This window comes from Tursiops truncatus, chromosome 18, assembly GCF_011762595.2.
Source record: "Tursiops truncatus isolate mTurTru1 chromosome 18, mTurTru1.mat.Y, whole genome shotgun sequence".
Lineage (NCBI taxonomy): Eukaryota > Metazoa > Chordata > Mammalia > Artiodactyla > Delphinidae > Tursiops > Tursiops truncatus.
This window is the reverse complement of record NC_047051.1, coordinates 1,636,976-1,664,891: the sequence shown is the minus strand read 5'-3', so window position 1 is coordinate 1,664,891 and position 27,916 is coordinate 1,636,976. Positions and strand designations below refer to the sequence as shown.

Below are 27,916 nucleotides of genomic sequence, written 5' to 3'. Positions count from 1 at the left end.
TAATTCCGAATGTTGGACTTAGTTTTTCTTTAATGCACATTCACAGGAGGCCCTGTCCATTCTGCCCTTTGGACCAGAGACGGGCCCCCGCGCTCAGGACAACCAGCCATGTGCCTCTACTTCGAAACAGCTTTGACCCACCAGTGGCACACTTTTATTTTTCACAGAGAATGTGCATCAGAGCAAAACAAAGTTGGAATATTAAATTTTAAAATTAGTTACATAAATCCCAACACATTTTTTAACTGTCACTTTCCATTTCCCACACAAATGGCTAGAAAGTGTTATAGGTGGTATGAGAATTTGTTATAAATTTCTTTTTCTTAAATATTGCTTTAAGAATTTGGCTCTTTTCTCCTTAGTATATAGTAAGAAATAGTCTCCCTTGCCCAAGGGCAAGTTTCAAAATTATTGCTACTCAACAAATATGTATTCTTATGCTGTTCAGCATCCAATGTCATAAAAGCCTTGTAAAAGATAACCTATAGAGTAACCTCCCCTCTAAAAAAATCGAGTGCTTGTGAGGACCATTTTAAAAAACAAAACACAGTCAACAAATATATACTTTCCCCCTCATTGTCATGATCGATGGAGAGTTATGTTGCATTTTGCAAGTTTTACTTGAAGGGTGCTTTCACCAGGTATTATGGCAGGTCACACCGAGAGCAATTTTCTATAAAAGGTGTTACAATAACCCCTATGGTACTTGTGTAACTTCATATTTGAGAGCCAAGTGCACAAATAAAAAGTTTATAAGAATTACCCTGTTGTTCTGACTCTGATTCTTGTCCCCTAAAAACAAAGAAAAATCTGGGCCAAGTAAGCTTTTTTTTTTTTTCTTTTTCCTTTTTGAGAATTCTAAACCAGTACAATGTTTGATACGAGTCCTGTTGTTCTGGAGATCGACTAAAATAAAAGCACAGTTATCGTTTAGCTTTGGTATATTCTGCGATACATTTAGACAAGTAGAATATATACCAACCCTTATATTTTCCAACCGTGAAGTTACAATGAGGGAGGAAGTAACTTATGAGAGAGAAAATATTACAGACACAGAATAAAAGTTTGAGACCCAGTTTATCTTTAATCCTCTGGGATAAGCTATGGAACAAGCAGTCTGAAGAGTGGACACTCAGTGTCATGAACGGTATGCATCAGTTTACAATAACATGGGCACAAAAGCGATTGTCGCCTTTAGGACACTAGGGCCATCTGAGTGTCTCACATCCATGCACGCCACGTTCGCTTCATGAATATGCCACAGGTTTGTAGCGGACGTTGCCATTTAATGCCTACAGAGCCTAAAGCTTCCAAAGTGCCTATCTGGCCTGTACATATTTCATTAAAAATAAACTCTATAGAATAAATAAATATATAAAATAAATAAAATGTTGCCTTTGGAATTTCTATAAATAAATTTAACTTTTTTTCTTTTTTTTTCTTTTTTTTTTTAACTAAGAGGTCTTTGCTTTAAATTCACTGGGATGACACCCGTGACAATGAACCGAGAAAGTCTCGTCGGTCAGACCGCACCCTCCTGCCTGTGAAAATGCAGCGGGGCCCCCCTCGGGCCGCCAGCCAGATCCCGATGCGTCCAGGTGTGGCAGCTCTGCTGATGAGGATGAAGGACAAGAGATCGGACGGGAAAGCGCATCTATCCCCACATGCATCGGCTGGTCCTCTCTGCTCCCTCCTCTCTGCAGCCCCACTCACCCCCTCACCCTGCAGCCTCCTGCCCTCTGCTCACCACCCACCCGGCAGCAGTGGGCAGGGGGTCCCGAGAGAGGACGAGCCTGGAGAACAAAATCAGTATGTCCCCTCCACGCCTCCGTCAGACTATGCATGCGACAAAGTTTGGCAACAGTGGAGCTGATGTGATGACACAGCAAATCAATAAGAACCCACCGCGTGAAACCTTTATAGTGGTTACTTTTTTAAGGGCTCAAGTGAAGAAACGGTCTTTGTCAACTTTGGCTTAGGATACCCTTATAGAGTTCGGGTACTTTGTCGGGGTCCACTGGTCTGGGTAAAAAATGTGTGAATTTCTGGTGCCGTTTAGTCCTCGTTCCTTCTCTGGGGGTCCCGTCCTTATTTAACGCGACATAGAACCGCCTTCCAGTGTCCACGTGTTTATACAGATTCGAGGAGTACGTGTTATACCAGTTTTCTTCAAACTGTTCTCTGAATACACACTCTTGGGTTAGTTTTTCCTGTTAAAAAACAAAAGCAAATATTTTGCAAAAATTAGCTACGTTCCGTACTGAAAGCAATTGCTACATAACATAACTGGTGACAAAATACCAATTTTAACCCACTTTAAGTGCACTTTGCAAAAACTGCTTACCTCTATAAATGTAACTACCTCCTAATTTTTTTTCATAATGATTAAAGCACAAAAGAGTCTAATGTTTTCTAGTTAAACTTTTCCACATGCCAATTATCTGAATGAGTCAGTAGGCAAAGGCAGCTAACGCCATGAGCTGTTCCCATTTTCACCACAGCAATTAGGATGGTGACCATCCTGGGGGGAGGGCCTTTTCGAAGAAAGAGTCTCAGACTGCCGCTTCATCTTCAGCGTACTTTTCATAAAGTCCTCGCCACACAGACCAACATCACCAGCGACGTCAGAGATCTGCTGCCCTCTGAAGCAGTGGAGTTATTCATTACACTAGAAGAGTGGTTTTCAGACTTCAGTGTGCAGAAGAATCACCTTGGGATGCTTTTTTTAAGCGTAAATTTCCAATCCCAAACCTTTTAAAATTCTGATCCAGAAAGTCTGGAAATACGCATTTCCAACAGGCCTTGTGTAATTCCGATGCAGCCGGAGTCCACACTTTGAGATACGATGCTTTCTATCAGGTCTGGGTCTTCCTGAGTACAAAGAAGTAAAGACAAACATCCCAGCCCTCCTGCTTCCTTGAACTTAGAAGAACCACCACACACTCCCCCCAGTTTAAAAGCAGAAAGGTTCCACATCTCATAAATGTATTACACTTCACCCTCCACCAGAGCTTTATGAGAGCCTGGGTTCCCTGGAACCCCATAACCTAGGGCCCCTGCAGCCACGTGTCTCGAGGGCAGTAAGGACCAGAAGCGATGCACACATCACACCCCAAACCGTGAACGCATTCCAGGCACAAACACGTGCTTCTAGCTGCGCCTGGAGAAGTGAGGCAGTGGGGTGGATCAGCTCCTTGTTCTTCTTCTCACCACGTTGAAACTTTAACATCAGCATCTTCCCAGATGGCAGTGTTAAAAAATAAACACTAAAACGGCTTCTGAAAACATTCCCCTTGCTCTTGCCCACCTGGCCCCTTATGTAAATAAGAAAACCTACAAATACATGTCCACGCAGTTACACACTTGAGGACACAACCTAGTGCACTGATTCACAGCCAGCCCGGCAGAAGGCATCATCTCCAGCTGCCGTGGTCGCGTCCGGAGAGCGAGGGTGGGGACAGGGGGCGTGTCAAGCTGAGGATGCTGAAAGCCCGCGGCCAGCGTCACTCCCCACGTCACTCCTCCGTTCACGGAAGGCTTGAACCACCCAGAAACACAGGGGACCTGTACCTCCTGGGAGCTGCTCTTCTAGGTGAGGAGTCCCCAACCCCCGGCCACCGACCGATACCGGTACTGGTCCGCGGCCTGTCAGGAGCCAGGCTGCACAGCAGGAGGCGAGCGGTGGGCAACGAGCGAAGCTTCATCTGCCGCTGCCCATCGCGCCCCCCGCCCCCCCCCACCCCCCTCGCTCGCATCACCTCCCGAACCATCGCCCCGCCCAATCCGTGGAAAAACTGTCTTCCGCGAAACTGGTCCCTGGTGCCAAAAAGGTTGGGGACCGCTGCTCTAGGTGATCAAAATGTACTGAGCAGGTTGGTAACAAAATCTTATCTCCTTGGACCAGTCTCTGCTAAGTGAGCTGGAACAAGGGGAAGCAACAAAAGCAACCAAAAGCATCGAGCAGGACAGGATGATGGGGACACTCCGGGCACCTGATGCCGGGTTTATAGGGACAAGGTGCGTTGCAGGGGGCGAGTGGCACCTGCAGCTCCCCTCACCTGGGCGCTAGCAGAGAAGCCCCTCACCTCCCTCCACGAGCAAACCTAGAGGAAACCCCCTATGCTGGGGAGACCAGGCTGAACGTGATTTCTGTTTCATCTCCATTAAAGCGGACAAAATAAAAATAGTGTGTTAAAGACTTTAACAGCTATTTCAGACTTTACTTCCATCTGTACAATAAATATTCTCCCCACAGACAAGATTACTCCTGGCTTAAAATGTCTGGTTTGAGTTTGCAGTGATTAAGTAAATTTTCTAAACAAGCAATGTTCATTTATTTTCTACTTAATAAAGGTGGACCGAAGTAGGGAATTGTAGAGCCTTCAGTTCTACCAAGGAGATGAAAAAAGAATTCAAATTAAGCTTTCTTTTTCTCAACAGGAAATCACTTTACCTGACAGATACTTGGTTTAAAAAATAAGGCTCAGGCTTCCCTGGTGGTGCAGTGGTTGAGAGTCCGCCTGCCGATGCAGGGGACCCGGGTTCGTGTCCCGGTCCGGGAAGATCCCACATGCCGCAGAGCGGCTGGGCCCGTGAGCCATGGCCGCTGAGCCTGCGCGTCCGGAGCCTGTCCTCCGCAACAGGAGAAGCCACAACAGTGAAAGGTCCGCGTACCGCAAAAAAAAGAATAATAATAAGGCTGTCCCTCCTCCTTCTGGATCCCAAGGCCTGCCCCAGCTTCCATCTGCTTTGTATACAAGTCGCACCTGCAGGGTCTGCACACCATGAGGGGCCTGGCTTTGGAGCAACAGCCCCTGCTCCGGCAGCCTCACCTGGAGCAGGTCAGTGTCACACCTGAGGCGAGGCCATCACAGGTGCATGGCCGGCGATCGGCACCCGGAGCCCAGGACACGCCCCCAGTCACCGTGGGGGCATGTCAGAACCATGAGTTCAGAACCTCTCAGAACTGGAGCCAACCTCAGCCAAAAGGTATTGCAACTTTCCCCGGAAAATGCCCGAGACAGGGGGGCCTGGAAGGGAGGTCACCTGCCCCAGACCCCGCACCTTCCACTTCTCACTAATGGAGGGTTCCTCCAGACACCCCGTCCGTCCAGGGACTTCCGAGGCCCCTTCCAAAGGGCCGGGAGGGGGGCTCCACGGACCACGTTCCACAACTCGGTGCAGCCCCTCTGATTCTGACAATCACACGTGCTGCCTTTCTTCTTTACCTCAAAATGCAATTTTTTAAAAACACTATTCATTTTGCAGGAGGAACGGGTGGAGGTGGAGAGAAAACAGAGCGTATGCACAGAATTCTGCAGTGGGAAGGACACTGCACGCTAAGACTGAAACACTAATGAGTCCAGTATTGAAGATGAGCCTCAATTCACATGTTTTGGGGGTATTGTCAGTTTGCGGGGGAAAAAAAAAAAACCTTTTTAAAAAAGTTGAACGAGGTAAGAAACTGAACTAACCTTTTCACTGCTCAGCAAACACGGCTCTGTTCCCCTTATGAGGCTGTTGTAACATCCTTTACACACACAATATAATGCTCTAGGCAATGCGGAAAATGAAGTGACTGTTCCACGTAGGACACTGTCATCTACAGACAGCAATTTTTGTGATGGTTAAGAGTTCAGTCCTCTCCTTCACGGGAGGGTTGGATAACCTCAGGTAACTAGTTAAATGAGGCCGTGCAGACATTACCTTGCAAAACCCCTGATCCCGTTCAGTCCTGTAATTATTACACAAGGGGTATAACGCCACTCAGAAAAACCTGCAGACCTTAAAAAAAAAAATTTAATTTAAATGATCATAAAAATTAAAGACCCTGATACCTTTCTATACCATGTATATGCTTTCAAATAATTTCTTCTTGCTATTTGTGATTTTTGTTTCAGACAAAGGTAGACAAAGCAACAAGATTTACAGAATTAATCTTTATGATTAGACTTTAGTACTTGGCGATAAAATATTTAGTTGGGGTGAATATATTTATGTTACGTATTTGTACTCCAAAGTGATTTCTCTAAATTAAAAATAAGAAAGTGAATGCAAACTGCGACGGCAAAAAATATACATTAAGCTGTATTCTTATATATACACAGAGGAGAAAAAACAGTTTCTGCCTTCAAATAAACTATACACTTTAGAACTATAAAACTCAGATGTTTTAAAACTCACCACATGTTTCCAATGCAGACAGTTTATAGAGTATTCCACTATAAAGTGATCAATTCTTCTTTTATTGTATTTCCATGTTTTAATATTTTGGGGGGATTATTTAACTATAGCTGTTTATGGCATACCTATCTTTGAACTGCTGGATTATGTCACTCAGCTTGGGTGGAGAATGTGGATTTAATTCAAAAGTCTCCTAAAGCCCATGCTTTGGAACAAAATCTGGTGAATGTGAGCAGCTATGGAAACCCCTTTTCATTTTATATCATCAAATTCTGAGCAGTGGGAAAAACTGAAATTAAAACTTCAAAACTTTTACCAAAATCCTATTAAAACCAAAGTATGTGATAATAATGTGAAAATTATAGTATACCCCAGAGAATGTTTGGGAATGTTATACGCCATCAACTCATATGGACACTAATCTTAACTATTTGACAATTGGAAAATGTGTAATCCACATGGGCGTTACCATGCCTGACTCCTATCTGTACCCATTTAAAAACTGAAATCAGAAGTTTTCAGAATTTGAGATTCAAGAGTCCTCCTTGGAAATGTACAGACTTCTGCTGCCATACACATAAACATAGGGTGTAGCTTTACCCACAACATCCAAATGGTTGTTTGTGTTCAACTCAACGGGCTGTTTGACCTCCCTGCATAAACTCACAACACATAAAGCCCAAGGTCAGAAACTGCCTTGATAGAGTTCCCGAACCTTTTGTAAGTTACTGATTTGACGTAATCGCTTGTTCTCTGCCTACCGTTTACCCCAGTCATGGTATTTAAACCTCCCTTAACTACAATTACTCGTAGAGATGTACCTTGCTCATTAATAATCTAGCAGTAAAGTCTTCATGGGAATTGTTGCAAGCATTGCGGTGATTAAATATAATGACGAAAGGATCATTAATAAGAAGCTAGGTATTTTAACGCTTCTCTCCTGGGAGAAGTCCCCAAACGGAAAGCCACAAACACACAGAACAGGCAGGAAGGCACTATTTCTCATTTTATTAGAAGCTCCCTTCGGATCCAGCCCCCTTAAGCCCTCAACACGCCTCACTCAAGGCCCATTTTTCAAAACCTCTTTAAAATCCCTACCATTCCCACGGGCCTGCTTTCATACCCATGATCCTGGCCATCAAAACTGCCACTGGAATTGTGGGAACGGTTGAATCAGTTGTGTCTGGTCAACGTACACAAACGAAGCAAGTGGGCGGGCAACGTCTGTCTCGTCTAATACACAAAAAGGTAAGAATTCCTACGTTCTCTCCACTCCTCCCCCACCAAACCAGACAAAACAAGACAGAATTCAGCTTCGCTCCAGAAGCTGCGTACTTAGGTGTACCTGTGGACTCAAAGGTAGGGCCCAGTCTGAATCTGATCCGGCCTTGGACATCTCCTATGGTGTGGGCTCACCAGCCACATGGTACCCACCACACAGCCAAGGACAGCGCCCGCCGCGTGTACCACAGAGCAGACCAGACAACTTAGATGCTGTCCTTAGCAGCCACCCTAGAAACGGACATTTGTTTAGCAAATCAAGTGAGCTCATAAACTTGCGATATATGTTCAGAGGTGGAGCCCCACAGGGGAAAGAAAATCCTGCCCAAGGTTGAACAGAATTCAAGCAGAGAAGTTTAATACTCACTTTATGAAATATTTTTGCTTCTGCCAATGGGCAGACTGTGCACATTTGGTGCTTCTGCCGAGAGCCCTACAGGAAAAGTTTGTGAAGTTTCTCTTAGGGTCCTAGAGCACAGGTAACATTTATCATAAATGATCATCTGATAAGAGAAGTAAGTCATTCAGTGACCACTTAAAATGCACATCAGAGATTTGCAAAAGCTGAAAACACTTCAAGCTAAATATTACTCTTTGTAAAAACCGAAAGTCGAAGGACAGACCATGGAGGGGAAGTGGACAGCTTCAAGGCTGGGAGGTGGAATGAAGGAAATAATTCCTGTTATTAAGGACACCAGGCAGAGACATTGGAACCCAACCACCGCGTCTGCAGGCGCACCGCAGGAGGGAGAATCGAAACAGAAACACGTACCAGAGATCTTCTACGGTAGACAAAGCAGGCTGGATTCAGGCCTTGAGTGCAGAAATAAAATTAGACCAACTGAAAGATTAACAAAGATGACGGCAAAGTAAGCGCAAAGGCAATTTCTGAAGAACTAGGAGATTCATGGAATTTCTATGGTAAAGGAATGTCAGCCTCCTACAGACACACACAGTGGGGTTGATTAGCCACCCTGGGCCTCAAGTTCCTTCTCTGTGAAGACAGGAGACTGGACTCAGGGATGTCCACGGTCTCTCTGAGTCTAAGGCCGCGTGATCCGGCCTTGAGCATCCAGTGTGGAGGCCTAGCCACCCACAATGACTCGGGAAGGACGCGCTGACCAGGAAACGGAAAAGAAGCTGCTGGAAGATAGGGGAAGAAACACGCCCAAACGTTCAGCCTCCGTTACCTCTGCAGAGACGGACAGCTAAGTAATGCTTCCAGAAGCAGCCAAGCGGGGAGGCTGCTGTTTCGGGGAAGAAAGGACGGGGAAGAAGACACAGCTTCGGCACAAGGGGCCCCTCCTTCCCTCCCTGGGAGACCGATAGGATGTCCCCCGGTGTTGGCCTCACAAAACATGGCTCACAAATGAACGTCTGCCTGACCAACAAACCCTACGTCATCAGCTGCCCGCAGAGGACTTACTGGGAAGAAAAACCAAATCCTGGAGGAAAACAAGAAGTTATCAAAGTCACAGAGTGCCCAGAGCTGGAGGCAAAGTTGGACGTGTGCACAAGACAGATAAAAGGAATGTTGGAGAGAAGCGACACCAGGGCTCCAGAATTTCTCAGACACCCAGTCACACCCCCTCCGAGGTGCACAGAGGAACCCCGAGTGGGCTCACGAGCACATGCGTGTTTCCGGCACCTCTCGACTCCCCGGGGCCCCCCCTACTGCCCGCCACCAGCTCCAGCTGGACTCGCGTCAGCCCATATTTCTCTGGAACCAGACTCTTCCTCCCAGCCCCCGCCTAGCGCTAGAGAAATGGCCCCACGCTCGTGGAAAGTGACCGGTGCTGCTGTCCCTTCCTCACACGTGGGTGGCTGTCCCATTCTCTCGGGGCCCCTCTGCAAATGGCCCCCTTCCAGGACGAATCCCAGCTCACACCGTCGGCCAGTCGGCCTGCTTCCCCGAGGCACCGGAGCCATACACCAACGTGGGCCGCTTCCACAACAGCACCTTCACCCTGAAACGCCGAGTCCGGGGGAGGCCAGGGCAGCGCTGCCACAGCGTAGTGACTGCACCGACACGCGGGCGTGAGAAGTCATGCTCGCCACCACCACGATGGGAGCTAAGCCCCTAAAACGCAGTCCAACTTTTCCATTTAATTAAGTGGGTACAATAGTAACGTGCTGCACTTGAGGAGAAGGTGTATAAAGTTAACCCTAGCGGATGAAGCTCTACAGTTAACATTTTCAAGTGTAATGCAAGGGGCGCCACAGTTCGATCTGAAGGGAAATGTTTATTTACTTTCACAGACTGTGTCCTAAATCTGAACTTCTGAATTCAGACTTGCAAGAAGCACAGTTTCCGTGCGCCTCCGTGCAGGCGTCTCCTTCTGGGACCACACTTATCCCTGAAGGAGGCGAAGCAGCAGCTGCACAGCCCCGGGGGCCAGGACAGCGCCGGCCGCATCCTGGGCCCCGTCTCCACTGTCCTCGTTACCCTGGTTCCTAGTCCCAGCCCAGCCGGCCTGAGGAGGTCGCCCAAGGCTGCACAGCCCACGAGCCACGGAGCGAGCGGCCCAGGCCCTGCGCTGCCCTTACTCGTCACTGCATCTCCATGTTCAAACCCTTCAGGATGCAAGTACAGGCTTGAACCTTCCATCAAAACACAGAAAACTGAAAATCTACTCAAAGGACAGGGAGAGAAAGAAAAGGAATACAAGCCACCCCAGAGGGTCCAGAGAAAATGACCTGCCACACAGCGACTCACAAGGAAAATGGAAGAGAGGGAGGGAGGGCAGAGAGGAGCCTCGGGCTGGGAGTGGACAGCAAGCGTGCACACGTGCAGGGCAGTGTGGCAGCCACACGGACAGAGCCACTCCCGGCCACAGCAGAGCCAGCCCAGCACGCACCGGGGAGGGTGCCCTTGGCATGACCTTGGCAAGTCCGAGCTCAGAACACTGCACTGAGCCGTGGGCGGTTCCCCACAAAGGAAAAGCAGACTGCAGCAGAGAGCTCTCTGAAAAGTCACAACAAAAGACTGAGGAAGGAGGGGATGCATTTATGTCAGGACTGAAAGCATTCATGGAGCCCTTTGTGGGGCTCCACTCCAAGCCAGAACCTCTCCGTCCTTGGGGAGCCTCGGCGGCGGGGTGCTGGGAAGGCAGACACTCTTCTCAGCCGCCTGCAAGGATGCTGCGGGACGCCCAGGTCGATGGACACGCAGCGGACAAGCCAGTCCTGGCAGGGGGCAGGAGCGGGGCGGCCCTGGGGCGAGCGGGTGGGGCTTTCTCTGGGAGGGGGTGTCTCCCGGGCCAGGACACGGGAGCAGCCAGGCTGCAGCACCCCCAGATGGCAATGATGATGACAGTGGAGGACCCTCCAAATATCGGTGTCGTGGCCTCTGGCAGCAGCTGAGAGAAACAGAAGCAGAGCCAGGACCACTGGGGCTGGAGGGGGAGTAAAGATGGCAGAATCAGGCTCCTCCCGGCAGCCACGGCTCCAAAGCCTGCGGCCCTGAAGCTGCTTTCACGCCAGCCTTTCCCTGCCCGAGACCACCTGCCTACTTTTCTCCATCTCCTCTGTGAGTAATCCTGACGTCTCCTCCCAGGCCAGGGATGGAGCTCCCTCCCCCATGCTCCCCAAGGCCTTTCTGTATACAGTTCTGTCACAACACCAGTCGCACCAAATTATAAGCCTTGGTGTGCACGTCTGACTGCCCCCCAAAGCTGCAAGGTCACCCCAGGAGAAAACAGCACTCACCTGCGCGGGGTATTGTGTGTGGATCGGGGGCCTGAACCGCGGCTCCCGGGGAAACACAGGGTTAGGGTCCTGTGAGCCTCTGCTCATGACATTTTTGTCAACAAATCAATACATAACCTTGTTTTACGCCTGCTTCTGTTTCAAGTTAATAGTGCTGGCTCATTAGCCGTGGACGCAGGCAGTGACTCAGGCCGACGGAGGCTCCTCTGAGGTCCGCGTATCCTCCGTGAGGCTCGCCCAGCCTCCGGCACTTGGGACACCAAACAGCATCTCAGCACTCGGTCCCGGGGGCATTCTAACCAGCAAAACCACCACCAAAAGCACAAAAAACGTGAGACCCGTGGCAGAAGGGGCGCTTGCCCAGTGGGAGCTGCCCCCTCGAGACGCGGCTTCTGCCCCTCTGTGCAGGCCGGCGAGCGACACGACTGCAGGGTCACGCGGCAACCGCAGCCAGCAGACAAACGTGCGCGCACGCAGCCTGCGGTCACGAGGGCCACCTGTACTCCTGGCTCCTACGGAAGGGCCGGCCCGTGTGAGCAGCGACACGGTCACGTCCCCTGGCTTTGCGAAAGCAAACGAGTGTGCGAGCGAGGGCAGCCGAGTGTGGCGGGGAGCGTGCGGGGAGGTGGGAAGCAGAAGCGGAAGCCCGGCGTCCCCAGCATCCAAGCAGCGGCCTGGCTCTGCGTGCCCGACAGACGACCCTCTGCAAAGAGGCGCGATGTGCACGGGGTGCAGGGAGGGGCGGGCCGGAGGCCCCGGACCCTAAAGAAAGACCCTCCCTGCGCACTGAGCACAGCCCCGGGTCCTGGAACCATCCCCCGCCCGCCTCTCCTGCCACACGGAGAGGGCCCCGCCCGTGAGCTTCGACCATTAAACCGGGTCCTTCCCGAAGCCCACGAAGACCTGTGCTGGGTGACTACAGCCACCACTAACTTGCGAGGTTTTCCACGCACCTCACCTCAGACCGTCAGGGGAGGCAGCTCCCATGCTTCACAACGTAAACGTATGTAAACTCAAATAAGAAGGTATGATTTTAAAAGATGATTTTCCACTAATTAACGGCCAGGAGTATAGATGCTAAGGAAACAAATGAACCACTAAATAGAAACTAGTACTAGAAAGAGACAATTGTTTCAAAGTCCTATCTGTGAAGGGGAGACTACAATCCTGCTCTAATACGGGGTTATTTCTGGCAAAAAAAAAATTATATATATATATATATATATATACACATATATCTTTTATTCACAAAAACGGCTGGCCACTCATGCATATGTACCAGGCAAGATTTACTAATTCACCTATGTTCAAATAGTAAGTCCTTACGTACTCTGTGTTACCTTGACTCAGTCGCTAAGCCACTAAACTCTCATTCCCGTCACCTCTAGAACAAGGACACTATGAACGAAATCAGCTCACACAGCAGATGCTCTTCTGAGGCGCTGCCCTCCTGTCTTCAAAGTCACCACCTGATCCTCTGAACGCTGGCAACTACACTAGCAATTGAAGGCCTTGCTCTATCACCCGAAGTATCTATTTAAAACCGCCCACTTCCAGAGCACGCCCGCCATCAAGGAGATTACTGCACAAATGACCCTTTACAGGAATGACATTCCTTGGAGACTCGACCTACAGGACACGCCTCACCATCCACCATCAAAGTCATCTGAACTGACACAGCAAAACGACAAACTGCTAAGTCCAGTGTGGACAGGCCATCGGGTACGGTGTCCTGTTCCGTAACACACACGTTCACTCTGCTTGTTCCAAAGCCCCTCACAAGGGCACCGCAGCACCTAATGCAAACAACAGGGACCCTCCCTGCCAGGGCCTCCCAGCCCCAGGCGTTTTCACGACTGGCACCTACGGATCCCAGGAGGATAGAGGACCAAATCTGGGGGCAACAAGCTTCCTGGAAGAGCGTTTTCTCTGACCCTTCATTTCATGAAAAAGTAAAGGGGTCATTTTAAGGCCACTCTAGACCTTCCAGATGACCGCGCATAACCACATACTGCCGCCCAAGAATGTGCGTGTGTCTAAAGTTACCTTCGGCGCTAAGCAGTACAACTCTCACCATCAGGGCTACCGGGAAGAGAAACGACATCCTTGGAACGTCGGTGAAGGTCAGGTGACACCTGGCTTCCCAGTAATTCGCCCCGGAAGACACGGGGGGAGGACCTCCTCCCCCAGAAGCCCTGGGGGACAGGTGTGCCAAGCTCAAAGCCCGGACACTGAGGCAGCATCTCAGCCGTCATATCAGATCCACCCTACTGCTTCAGAGTCTATTGGTCTTATAGTCCAGTGTGAATTTTAATATAAATATGTTTTGAATTGCAGTTGCCAAAGAGGCATAAGGGGTTCGTGTTTGTACATATTCAAATAAGATAATAAAAATAATCTAAGGCAAATGGGGTTCTGAGGATCTGAGATACTTCACCGTTTTCCTCTTACAGAGGTAGACATACTCCTTCATCCTGGGCCCCCTGCTGCTGCGCCCGCTGTGGAAACACCGCACACGTGGAAACACCGCACACGTGGAAACACTGCACACGTGGAAACACCGCACAAGGGACGGCTCTGGCTCACACACGTTCACCCAGTCCACAACTGCCCCAATGCTTTGGGCTTTTTTAAGTTCCTGTGCACTGGAAACACAGTCCAAATCCATCACACCTTGGTTACTGATTACACGGACTCACAGAAACCGAATCGGGCCCAGCTGTGTCTCTGGAAACGGAACAGCAAACAGCAGCACCTCTGTCAGCGCGGTGGCCAGGCCCCCTAGAGCTGGTCTGAGTCCTCGCTCTGGCCCACCGGCCCCCGAGCTCCAGCCTCGGAGCAAGTCACCCCACCCCCTACCCTTCAGCCGTGACAGTTAAGCAGGGTCCCGCCTGTGGAAGTCCAGGACGGTCAGGTGGGCAGCGACATCCTGGGCAGCGCTGTCCACGAGGGCATGACCGGCTGGAGAGCTGGGGTGACAAACCCTATGTTCCAGCTGCTCATGCGGAGCCTTCAGGAAACACACAGACTGTAAAGACAGAGTCTGTCTCCTAAGAACTTAATCCAGCGGGAAAGACCAACGGGGAATGAAAACTCTGGACAGAATGCCGTAAGTGCTAACAGGGATACAAACCAGAAATCCATGTCATCCTTTTCACCATGTTTACAGATCCCATGCTTGCTTTCCTGTATCATTAGAATTTTAGTGACTGTGCTACCTTTTTTTAATGAACAGGTCAATATCTCTCATGAAATGCAGGCTCCTTGAAACAGATTAACTTTTTTTCAAGGCATTCTTTTTTAATGAGATATTTAGTACAGTCAATTATTCTTGACACACTGAAGTATCTTGATGATACTCGGATAATTAAGATTAAGACCCTAAAAGTAACTGAGCCTTACTTCTAGTCTCTTTGATAAGAACGAAAGTGACAAATGTAAACTAATACTCTAATCCTCTGCCCAAGTGTGCACCCAAATGAGTGTGTATGTGAGAGATCTAATACCCTCCCTAAATTTCACCCAGGCAGGATATTCTAATCTTTACATTTGAAACAGTATGTGCCCTTCCTTGTCTGCCCTCCCTTTTCTGAGACTCCTATTCATCCCTCAAGACCCAATTAAGTGCTCCCATCCAATTTCCCCAAGGAGTTATTTAAACACTCTTCTGGACTCCCAAGATACTTGTGATTCCTCTAATACAGTGCATATCACATTGCACTGAATTATTTGTATCTCTCCTACCAGATTTTGAGATATTTGTTGCACTGTCATGCACTTAGTACAATGCTGGGCACATCGTAGGTATAAATGTTCGTGAACAAATGAGCAAATGAATGGAGGCATGGATGAATGAACACATGAATACAATAATCAAACTCCATCCCAGAAGTAGAACAACTCAGGTTTTCCTTGAATCATATAATGATACACACCAGCAATAGAGTTTTTCCTATTTCCACAATCTAATAGGATGTCACAATCCCACATGTTTTTCTGAAGAAGTATTACCCCATTCACCTCTGGCCTTTTAGATCTAATCCTAATGTAAACTTGGAAACAAAAGATCTACATAGATGAAAAGAGAAAAATAATCCCCAAAATACATTTTAGATTAACTTTTGCTACATTTACACATTCACTTACTTTATAAAAGTGATGGCTGTTTCCCCAAATCTATTTACCTTCTTTCCCAATGAGATCAGTCTTTTCAAGTTTTCCCCAATGTTTAGAAACACACCTTTTCCACTTTACGGAGCTTCACACAGCTTCATACAAGCAAACTCCTCGGGCTAGTTTCCAGCGTATTTAATAACAGTGTCGTTGCCTGTTTCTCTCTTTCCTTCTCTCCATCTCATCAGGATGAAAAGGGGACATGTGGGTGTCCCCCCCATTCTCACTGCCACGCCAGGATGACAAGCACAAACGCAGTGGAAAGTGATTCCTGGCCCCCGAGGAGATGGTCTCCCCCACGCCTCCGCACACCTGCATGAGGTATGGGCCGCGGGCAAACCAGGCCGGCTGCTGGGAACAGATGGTCCTGCTGCATAACATCGTGCCGTAGAGCACCCTGTGGGCCAGGCAGGCAAGACTCGGGAGCGAAGCCTGCAGAGTCCTGAGATCCAGAGCAGGAGCATTCGGGCCACGTAAGTCCAGCCCTTGGTTTCGCGGATGCGAGGAACAGGCAGGGCACCCACTGATGTCCTGATGCCCGTCCCCATTCTCCCCCAGACACCACCTTCTCCAGACTCGGCCACGCCCCCTGGGGCTGGACATTCGGACGACGACGCGTTACAGCCCAGCTCAGCACGAGGGTGGCCGGGAGGGACTCCTCCCTCCAGCAGGGCCCTAGGGACACAATGACCTCAAGGGCTGCACCTCCAGGGCCAGTGAAGCCACGAATGAACCCCGACTTCGATCGCCTTCAACCCAACATGTGCGGGGCTCGGGCTGTGGCGGGGCGGGGGGGCGATATTCAAAAGAAAGCTGCAGCCCAGGCCCTCGACACGCTGGGGACGCGGCCACACCGGAAGTGTACATTCCTCGCGTGAGGACGGAAACACAAACAAAGCATCCCCGGGGCCCAGAGGCCAACACAAGAAACGCTGACCAGAAACTAGGGTCCGAGTTAGGGGCGTAGGGAAGGTTTTGCAGAAAAGGCAGCATCTTCACGGAATCTGAAAGAAAGAAGGCTGCCTCCGCGGGCACAGGGGGGAGGGGACGGCAGGGCCGGGGCTGGGGCCGGGGGGGGGGGGGGGGGGCCCTGACGGCGCGGCCCAGCAGCCCACCAGTGTCCGCAGAAGCGCAACGAGGCGGACGCGCCCTACACAGGGACAGGGACACAGGCGACACAGCAAAGCGGACCAGCAGCGTGGTTCGGCGAGAGGACACAGCAAGACGGGGGGCTCGGCCTGCAGAGGCTTGAGGGATCCGAGCGGGAAGTGGCCCGTGTCTGGGTCTGAAGGGACCCTCCCATTGGGGTGGGGAAGGGGACGAGCTTCCCACGGCGCAGAAGCGGCCCGGTCACGCCGGCCTCCCAGCAGGGCCCTCGGGTGAGAAGGGACGGATAGGGAGAGGGCCCTGTCCCAGCTCTGCTGGGTGCAGGCGGGGCTTGAAAAGCCTAAATCAGGCAGCAGGGCCTCCAGTCCGGCTTCCCTGCCTCCCAGGAGACGGCCTCCCGGCCTGGCTGCCACCCCGCTGTCAGCGGGTCTCGTCCCAGCGGGGCTCAGATGGGGCCACAGGGAGGAGGGCGGCATTAGGGAGGGGGCCGGCGGCCCCCGGAAGCGCCCCTGCGCCAGGCCGAGGCCTCACGGACGCAAGGCCATCGGCTGTCCGCGTGGCCCGAGGGCTGAGGACAAGCAGCATGGCCTCTGTCTGCTCACTCATCGCTGCCTTCCAAACAGTTTGCCTTAAGGCGTGTTTTATAAAATAACGTAACATATACGAACTATGCGTTCCATATGCAATTTTCAAATAATTTAAGATGCAGTGTTGAAATCCACACTCAAAACATCTGGAGACCACGGTGATAAACTACAGTCCCTTCCACCCCCCCACCCACAGAAGGTCAGACTGCGACCCAACACAGAAAGCCTTCTACTGAGCCCACCTATGACTGACTGAATTAAATCCACATTATGGACCTAAAAGTGAAGGAAAAAGTGAGGGGTGACAAAAGGAGAACATCACTGAATGTTTTAAAAATCTAAAAGCTTCCTTACATCTTGAATCTTTGCACTTAAAAGCGTTAGCGAAGATAATTTAGGAAGTAAATAACTTCATCTAGACCAAGAACTGTGTTTAAAAAACTAAACTCAATCCTATGCTTAAAAACCTATTTTAAAATAAGCCACTCTCTCAAGGAAGCACTTTTTTAAAAAGACAAATGTCTAACAAAAGCAATCAATCTTACATTCAAATTTTACCAAAGCAGAAAAACCATCCTTGTGTCATGAAAAATGGTGGGTGTTATATTCAAACTATACCATTTATTGTCTCCTGGAGTTTCTGAGTAAAAGTTGGATACTACTCCCAACCCTTGTGTGTGTGTGTGTGTGTGTGTGTGTGTGTGTGTGTGTGTATTTACTAGTATATGGATTAAAAAAAAGATATCTAGAAAAAATTTCTCCTGATTCTACATAAAAATGCCCTTCACTTCGGCCAACAGAGGACTCCAGAACTTCTCCCATTCTGAGCGTCTTTTAATTTTCAACTTTTTGTAGATTCTAGCCAAAGTTCTCATATTGCAGATAACATGGATTAAATCCCCATTTGACCACCAATAATGGCAACAAGAAACCGAAGGCTGACTTCACTACAAATCTTTTGTTGAAAACTCAAGTTATATACAGTAACTGATAACCTAGTATTCACACTCATACCTTTAGCAGAAATGTGTCCAGTTCCTACTGTGCAGTAAAGAGATACAAAGTCTGCCCCTCCTCTCAAAGCAGAAGCGGGGGACTCTCGTTCATTTCTGCCCTCCCAACCCTGGCACCTAGAGCCGTGCCTGGCGGGCTACAGTGAGCGCTCTTCCTTGCCTCACCCAAGGAGCTTACGACCCAGTGGAGATAGGAAGTAAGACCGGGGAAGGAAGAAACTCCTAACACTTGCAAATAATTATTATATTTTTATATTCTTATTCACATACAAGAATATCTGACAATAATTTCCATCTCCCTTCTCTCTCTACATAATGAAAATTTTATGCAGCTCAGAGAAAGGGTTTATACTCACTGCATGGTCTATTTCTAGTTTTAATTACAATGCTTGGCAAAGCTTGGAAGATCATTTCAATTCGTTTCAAAAATAACTCCCATTCAATACAAGAAGATGGGATTTTTCACAGTTGTGAATTTTTTATTTCCTTGACAATGAAAATGGCTTGGCATATAAATAAAGCATTTGCTTAGAAACTTTGGTCTCGTGAAGATCCAGGGCTGATATCTATTAATAAAAATGAAGTGGTTTTCTTCAAAAAGTGAAAACCTACACTCCCCTTCCCACCACTGTTTCATTTCTATTTATAAGCTAGAGAAAGAGCAGTTTCCGGCAAACGTGAGTCAGGAAGGCTGGCAAGGTCTCTACGGTACTTACTGATCCGTACAGCTCCCCTTTCTCATTCATGCCGAGGTAGAGTCCGCTGTCCACGCCTCGAATGCTGACCAGGCCCACCGCTATACTGATAAACTCCAGGATGCCTGCGAGACCAACAGCAGAGGGAGACAGGTCAGAGCACAGAGCATCTCCCCTGGAGCGTCCACATCCCTGGGAGCATCTAAGAGGAAGGCCGCACCTTCACTCGAGAAGTGTCTTCTCTTAAAACCACTGCCCCAAAGAATTGATTTTTCAACTAAATTTTATCTTACAGTAATGAGACAAAAAAACTCATCAACACAACACGTAACAAAATATTTTTTAAGTAAAAAAGCTAGCATTTACATAGATATGGTGAGAAGTGACATGTCAGTAAACCAATGCACGTGTTCTAATTAACTTAAAAGAGTATAATGTATGAGAAAACTTACTTCCACTTTAAAAATGTGAAATTAAGTATCTGTGTATGGCCATGGATTGGAAAAACAAAATTCTACTCAGAGAAGGGTCTATGCCCCTCATAATAAGAATAGGAGATGACAACCAAAGACTTGCCTGGTTTACACCGAAAGTTATCCAGCTCTCTATTGTATAACTGTATTGAGCTCCATCTGGAAAACTAAAAAGCCCACACATATCCCAAATATTTCTGCTGAAACAAAGTATTGATTTTCACTGTGCTTATCTAAGCCCCAAAGAGACAGTTAAGCAATTAAGATAACACAATATTCTGGGGGAAAAAAATGCTGATTCCAAAAATGCTCTTGATTTAAAATAGGCGTGGAATACTATATCCCAAAATCAAATCAACATAACGATCTTCTTTTATTTCCTTCTTTCACCTTGCTTACCTCACTAAGAATAACAATACCTAAGCTGGGCATAAACCCAGAATTTTGTGGTCATACAACAGCAGTTCCAGGTTCTATAACCATATTGTTGTTTTAACATGATTACCCAATGGTATATTGGGACGATGCTAATATCACTCATGCTCGACCATTTTTTCCATTTTGTCTTAAAGTGCTACACGTTGTGTAAACCTTGTATGAACACATACCAAATACTGAGTTGTTTAAAATATCTCCAAATATTAAAAAACTTACTTACATTTAAGAATTTAGAAAGAAACTAAGGGTAACCCGGGGCTAGAGTCAGTCTCACGTGACTCATAGAAAAGCACTTACATGTAGTTTTAAACAATTAATTTTGCAACTCTCGCAAAATAGACTGTGTTGCAATCACAAGAAGATGTGAACTACATAAATCTAATAAAGCAAAGGTTCCAAGGTGACGGACAAAGGGAAAGAGATTTCTTATAAAGAGGTATTCCTAATTCTGTTATCAGCACAAAATGCAACAAATATTTTGAGCTTACAGTTTACAGAATGTCTATCTGGACCTGCAAAACTATGTATTTTAACAGAATGTGAAATAGTGTGTGAACAAATATAAAGAGAAGTTACAAATTGAGTTCTGGATCTGATAACCTGTGACTCTCTAGTGAAAAATACATGTGAAATAAGTTCATTACCAGCCATCCCTACCTCACAAACCTAATGGAAAGACAAATAAGGCAGTAGTTCCATGAGAGTCATTTCTTGTGAGATGCACATCCTTATTGATGAATCATTTTATTTCATTATACTACGTCTAACTCTTATGATTAAAAATAACTTATGTTGTAGCATTTTATTACCATAGGAGTCACACACATGTGAATCTCTTAGCTACCTGAAAACACACAATATAAGTCATTGTTACCCTGAAATAGTATAAGGAATTCATTAATGTCCAACTTTCATTGTAAAATGAAAGCATTTGGCCCCTTTGCATCTGACCGATTTAATACACCATGTCAATAAAACTGAAAGTCATAAAACTAAAATAAACAATACTTGCACCTTCTAAGAGGGTATCTGATGATCTTTCTCTTTTCCCTAAGCAGGAGGCAGCTCTGAGACTATTAACTGACATTGCCCATCAGACCTAAGAAAAAATAAGTGCATGTGATCTCGCAAAACCATGTAACTGGCTGGTCAGCAGAACATCAGAAGTAATAATATCAACAGTGACAATCCTAACAACTGGACTCCTCGAGCATCTAGTCTGTGCCCAGTGAGAGGCCTGATGTCATTCAGCCCTCAGAACAGCCCTAGGCATTACCATACGCTAATCTCCAGATGACACGTGGGGACAGTAGGTTCAAGGATAACTTGCCCCCAAGCGATCAGACTCCAAAGCCTAGGTCCTTACTGACTAGGTACACCTTCCCATCACTTTTACCTTTTCTCACGGATCCGTGATTTCTGTACCACTTTTATATAGTTAGTCCCTCACTAGTGACTGGAAGATGTTACCCAGGTGAGACTCTGCAGGCCCGGTGCACAGGACTAGAAGCAGAGGAAGTGAGGGACACGTGAGCTCCTGGGACCGTGCTCTCATCACACAGGACTTGGGAAGGTGGGCACCTGTGTGTGCACACTCTTCGCACGTTGTTCTTTGTGCACATGGGTTTTTTTCTTTTTAAAGGACTTAAGGTCCGAAACGATTATTATACATTTTGGAAATGAAGGTAGTAAGACATCTATCTTGTTATCTCTTCCTGGCATCAGCAAGATATGCACTCACTCATTCAGTCAGCAAACTAAGGAGTGACTGTATTGTAAGCCGAGCACCATGCCCTTTGCTGAGGGTATGGAGATGAACAAGGTCTAGCCTACACCCTCAAAGAGCTTACTGCCTAGTGGGAGGAAGGACAAATAACCAGATAAATGTAATAACAATGTGGGAAATGCGGTGAGAGGCAGGTGTTCAGGGTACGCTCTGGGCGGCTCACTCAGGCTGGACCAGGAGAGCCAGAGGGGCTTCCTAAAAGGAATCGGGCCGAGACAAGCCTCCCAGGCGTGCTCCACATGAGAAGGGGCTACATCTAGGGACCCCAGGTGGAAACGGTTTCATCATCTCAAACCAGCACCCCTATCTCTGCAGCTCCTTGAGAAGCAGAGACCTCGAAAGAGCAGCCCAGCTTTTTATGGGGTCACCTCACGATCCGAGGGCAAGCAGAACTCAGAACGCCTGAGTCACAGCCGTTCCCTCACGTGCAGAGGGGGCCAAAGTTGCGAGGCCAGAAAGCCCTGACCACCTGAACCAGCTCCCGCCCCCCGCAGACTGCAATCCTTATCATCCCTGCTACCATCATGTCCACCATGAACTCTAGAACCTCAACCAGGTCAGCTAAACTCTCCCTGGGCCTGAGCCACTGCCGAGCAAGTGATCCCAACCGTACTGGTCTGAGCGGGGCCGCTCCCCCAGTGGCTGTTCACGTGGGCGTGAGGCTCGGGAAAAGCCCAGAAGAAGGCTTCTGGGTAGAAACGGTGACAGGCTTCACCATCCACAGGAGAGGAACGGAGTGAAGGAAAGAGCTAGGAAGAGAAGAAGGAGGAAAGGGAGGGAGGGAATGGTGGGGCTGTGCCTGAGATTGAAGTGTGGCCCTCACATGTGTCCCAGGGTGGCCCAGCTCTCTTAGGCAGGTCAGAAGGGCCACAGCAATGGACAGTGATGGAGTGGCCTGGGAAGCATGAGGTCAGTGACGAGTGGCACCTGGCGATTCCCTTTCACGGCAGGCAACAGTTCCAGTGAGGATGCACTCACTGGGCCCAGGAAGCCTGACGGGGTCTGGTGGGGTCCACGGTCATCTGTGATCCGCAAGAGGCCAGGTCAGTTCCTGGGACCACTGCAGGAAAATGACCTCAGCAGAGCATCATCCTCGCCCCGGACTCACTAGGTAGCAGTGCTCAGCCCCCAAGCTCTGTTCACGTGGACCATGACCCCAAAGCTGGCCCAGCTCCCAAGAGCCCCTCTGCATGGGCCTCACCTCCACGCTGGCCATGGGAAGTGGGAGGGCCAGCCCAAGCAGCTCCACTCTGGCCCGTGTTAAACAACCCTCCAGCCTAAAAGCCCCCAACACTTAACAGAGCTGCATTCTTCAGAGGACAAGAATGTGTGCAGGCTGTGGAGAGAGGCCTGACACAGGCTTTCGAAAATAGATTAACCGGCCCGCCCCCCCCCCCCCCACACACACACACACAGAGCTCCCTGCTGGCCGGGAGAATCCCGCACCAGGGTTGCCAAATCAATCAGCTCAGAGCCCCAATCCCAGCAAGCCCGAGTCTGCAGCAACTTGAGCAAATCCCAGAGTTCATGTGGGAAATGACTAGCTGAATGGGAGCCATAACCCCACCGATTTTTCGAGAATCTGAACCTATCCTGAAACAGCTCCTTAAATAGGCAGCCTTTCCCTTACTGAGATATTGAAGAGCCAGATACCCAGAAGCGCATTGTTTCAAGTGCGAAACCCTGGAAGTAAGATTTTTTTGAACCTCTTTCTTTTTAAAGTGTACTGTTATCATGTTTCTCCGCCCTGGTACAACTTCACCTGACCCCTGGACCCGGCAGCCCCAGCCGGGAGCCCTGGTCCTGATGCAGGCGGCCTGGCGGAGCTGCACTAGGGCCGGAAGACGCCCGGCAGGGACGCAGGCATCTCCGCACCAGGCCGGGGTCACCCCGCTCAGGCTCCTCGTGCCAAGTCAAATAACGGATCAGGCCCGACGCTCACTTTTTTATTATTCCACATCACCATTTCCTCAATTGATTTTCTGCTCACTTTTTCCGTCTAGCAAGTGCTCTAAAGAGGAAAAAAAATAAAAAAGGAAACGAACCGTCTGGCTCCCCTGGCCTATCACCCAGAGATACGAGTCCCGGTTCCCTTTCTCCAGGCTGGGCCTCAGCTCCACGCCAGCACCCCCGAAAGGAAAACAAAGAGCTCCCTCTAGGTCCCACCTAAGTTGTCACCGCGCGGCTCCTGCTGGGACAGCAGTAAGGTTCCCCCCCCCCCCCCCGCCACGACCCGCACCGCCGCCGCAGTGCCACCGCCACGCTTGCCAGCAGCTGCGGTCACCTGCAGCTGCGGGGGGTAGCACGTCATTTTCCCCGCACGCTTCCTCCTGCCTTTCCGTTTCAGGTAGAAAAGGCACCTTCTGTTTTAATCAGGGTGCAAACCCCCCTCGCCCCTACCCACAGCTACTCTTTCCTATGGACTCGGAAGAGAAACCGGGATTGCATTCGAAGTCCCCAGAGCGCAGCGGGCGAGGAGGGGGGCGCACGCGGGGGAGGAGGAGGACCCAAGGTGAGGCGGGGGGGTGCGGGGGCGGGAGTGCCAGGTGCGACGGCCGCAGCCCCGACCCGGGTCCTAGCGCCCGCCCGCCCCTCCGGCGCCCCGGGCGGGGCCGGGAGGCAGGGTGGGAGGCTCGGCGGCGCGGCGCTGCAGAGGTTGCTAATATTGGGACCTGCCGCAGCGGGAGACCGCGGCACTGCTGTCACCCCGGGGGCGCTCCTCCCTGCCACCGGATGGAAGCTGAAATAAGCCTCCCGCCTCGCCCTCCTTCCCCGCCCCCACTGCGCACACCACCCACTCAGCCGCATCCAAACCCGGGTGAGGGCGCGGCGAGCGCCGGGCGCGCCCCTCCCCCGCAGCCAGCTCCCGGCCGACCCCCGAGCTCGGGCCGGGCCCCCACCCCACCCCACCCCACCCCACCCCCGGCCAGGCTTCCGCTGCCCGGCCTCCCACCCAGCACTGCGCCTACCAGCCCGCCGGCAGTGCCGGGCGGACAAGGAGTGGACGTGTCATCTCCGGGGTCGGAGGTGGGGTGCCGAGGCCGGGTTTTTGTTTTACGGTCTCTGTTCAGCCACCGTGCCAGCGTCCTTGCCGGCTGACCCCAGAGCGCGCCTCTCGGCTCCCCGCTTTCCGGTCCCCGGTCCCCTTCATCCACCCTGGTCCCTCTCTGTCCCCGTGGCGGAGTCACCGGATTCCTAATGACTCGGCTGCGTGTAGCGAACGTCCTACACGAAAGGTGACTGCGTTTAAAAAAAAAAAAACACCCACGGTGGGGGCGAGGTGGAGGAGCCCCAACCGGAGCTTCCCCCCCCACTCTACGCGGGTCCCGGGCGCTCCCGGCCCGGGCTCGACTGCACACCAGGCCGCCGGCCGCACTCGGGCGCCCACCGCGGGCTCCCCGGGCCGGGGCCCAGCCACGCAGGGCGCGGAGAGGGGCGCCAGGCCCCGCTCGGCACCGGTAACAATGGCACGCGGCCCCCGCCGCCTGCGCCGCCCTTTGTCCCCCTCCCTTCCCCGCGGCTCCCGCCCTGCCGGCCGGCCCGACCCACCTCCGGCGCCGCGAGCCCACCGCTCCCGAGACCCGGCTGTGAGCGTCGAAGGAGAGAGAAGGGTCCGAGACGGGACGGGGCTCAGGGGCCTCGGCCCCGCCACCGAGTCCCCCGCCGCGCGCGCCTCCGGCAGCTTCCACCCCGCGCGCGGCCGCGCTGCCCGGGCGGCGGCTGGATCCGCTGGACCCGCACTCACACGCGGCGAGCGCGAAGGGACGCGGCTCAGGCAAAAGGAGCCCGACCCCTAAGCGCGGCCGCAGCGCGCCAGCCGGCCGGGCGCCCGGGACACAGCGGTCCCCGCAGCCGAGGGCGCGCGGGGCGGGGGCAAGCCGCCGAACCCGAGCGCGTCTAGGACCGCGCGGAGTTGGCCGGCGGCCGCCGAGTGGCACCTGCCGGCCGGCGCGCCGGGGACCCGTCTGGGCTCGGCGCCCCCGCCCACGGCCGCCCCGGGTCCTGCAGCAGCCCCGGGAGCGGCCGCAGAGAGCACTTTAGGAAAGTTTCGTCCCCGCTCCGCAGCGGCCAGAGCTGCCTCCGCTCCTCTGGGCTACGTTTCCGTAATTGAAAGCTGCAAAGCAGAGAAGGGAGGCAGCCCGCCGTTCATGCCGGTAGGTTCAGTGCGGGGTGAGCCGAGGCAGAAAATCCCGGGGCTCGTGCATCCGGGACCAGCCCCGTCTCAGGCCCGAACCGTCCTCACCTCCTGCATCGTCTGCGGCCCACGAACCTATACAGATAGTTTAGATCGTGTTCAACATCTGGCGTTAAAGCTTGAGGAAAAGAAGTCACCACAGGACTTTGTTTTTACGACCTAGTTTAAGTGTTGTCAGGTGGGTTAACTCCTTCCAACAGTCTGGTTGCCCAAACGCCCCCCTCTTTTTTTTTTCTTTTTTTTTCTTTTTTTTTTTTTTTTTTTTTTGGTAAGTAAGGAGAAAACCCGAGTCGCCCCTCCACCATCAGTTCCCCCCACCCCGGGACTGTGCTCGCCGAGTCGCTGCTGTCGGGCTCAGGGTGGCCCAGCAGACACGTGTGTGCACTCATTAAAGGGGGCAGTCACCAGCCCTCGGGTCTGCAGCTATCCATGCTGAGTCACAAATACCCTCCTCGGGAAATGAAATCCTCGGAATGCCCTTTAAAATTAGCTCGCAGCTTTTGCACGGGCGCACACACTTACACCAGAGCCACACAGGGCTGCACGCCATGGAAATTACAAAGCACAGGGAATAACTCGTGGCTGGATGGACAAACGCCCCTGGTGAGCGCCCTGCCCCTTCCCGAGTCATTTTCCCCCAGTGCCTCTGCAGCCCAGAGTCTAAAATACGACTTTAGTCCTCTTCCCAACAGAACAATTAGCAACCTTCGGCTAAAGGGTTCCAGACCCTCACGGTGGGAGTAAGCAATACGCTTAATTTAAAATTCAAGCAGGATACTTATTGGAGGAAAAAAGGGAAGGGGCAAAAACTTCATTTGACACAAGATGATAACTGCCTTCAGGAAAATGCATTTTAAGTTCTCAGTAGTTAATCATTAAAGCTTTAAACTCGTGGAATCAGTCCATTCAAAAGAAACTTCCTAAACCCGATCTTCCCGTGTATCTGATGCAAAAGAACTAGGGGCTTGTGTTATATTTATAAATCACGCCCTCCTTTACAAAGAAAAAAAAAAAGGCCTTTCAATGTAGACCCGCATCAGTGCCAGCGGCAGATCTGCAATTCCGGAGGCTTCCCTCCCCCCACCCCCCCCCCACCCCTTGAGCTAGCAAGACAGAGACAGACGGAGACAGAGAGAGGGAGAGACCCCTTCCCGCATCCCCCGCCCAGCCACCTTCTCGGTAGTTACAATCCGAACATGCCAGCACGGACAGTAAAGGGTTAATGGTGTACCTACCAAATCGGCTGTGGTCTTTCCTGGTTCCCTGGATAGTACCATTGGGGAAGATTTCTAAGTGAAATCCAGTCCTGCAGTAGAGCTGCCTCCGCCTGAGAATCCCCTTTAAATGATCCAAGTCCGTGACTGCAGGTCCCCTGGGAAGCCCCCCTGCTTCGGACTGACCCAGGTGGTCACTTAACAAAACCGGGCTGTCCGCCGGCAACACGGGCACATTCCCAAACGGTGCCGCATCCTGCACACCGAAATAGTTCCCAACTTCACCTAGGGGAGCCATCAGAAGACTCGGCTTTCGGAGCACAGCGATAAACAATAATGATGGTGCCAACCCAGGAGCTATTAGGCGAGGTATATCCAACTCCCCTCCCTTACTGCAGTTGCAGAGAGAGAAAAAAGGTCCTTTTCTTCAATCCATTAAATGGATAAATAAAAGTCATCTGCTGCTTCACTGGCACAGGTTCAAGGTCAAACCACGGATAGTCTAAGAAGCCACCACTTTATACTCACACACTGACATATTGATAAACGTATCTATGTATCTCTACAGATAGATTCCCCGGCTCTCAGCAGGCAGGAAGGTCTTCATCCCATCCGACCGTAATAAGGAAAAAAAATCCGTAGTTTCTCCATTTGGTTTGAGATCAGAATGACCATAGCAACTTAAATGCCTAGGCGTTATTATAGGGGGTTTTAAGATGCACGGGCTACGTCAGAATTTACGGATCCAGGAAGGCATGCGCCGTTTTCACTCTAACCGACTCTGCAGATATCAGCAGGAATCCTTCAAGGGGAAAAAAAAAAATCTCACGTTGGTGGCGGCGACAAATCTGCCCCCGTCCTCCCTCCAAAAATGAGAATAATGGTAATAAAACAAAAAGAAGGAAAAACTTTAGGCGTCCAAAGCTGGTATCCAGAATTCTCCAGGGGCTCGGCAGGCGTCCATTGGCTTAGCGCGGGCGGCGGGCGGCGGCGGGAGCGAGGGGCGCCGCGGCGGGACCCGCGTGCCGCCGGCGGCCGCGAACAGGTGTCGCCGCGGGCGCGG

The 27,916-nt window shown here is 50.6% G+C and overlaps 1 protein-coding gene across 1 annotated transcript; it reads right to left on the bottom strand.

Moving 5' to 3' along the window:
* FGF9 (fibroblast growth factor 9) lies at positions 1-27,916 on the bottom strand. Its single transcript, XM_004320744.3, has 3 exons — positions 26,875-27,916; positions 18,769-18,872; positions 1-2,210 (listed from the first exon to the last, which is right to left on the bottom strand). The coding sequence occupies exons 1-3, from the start codon at positions 27,149-27,151 to the stop codon at positions 1,965-1,967; spliced, it is 627 nt and encodes a 208-aa protein (XP_004320792.1). The 5' UTR covers positions 27,152-27,916; the 3' UTR covers positions 1-1,964.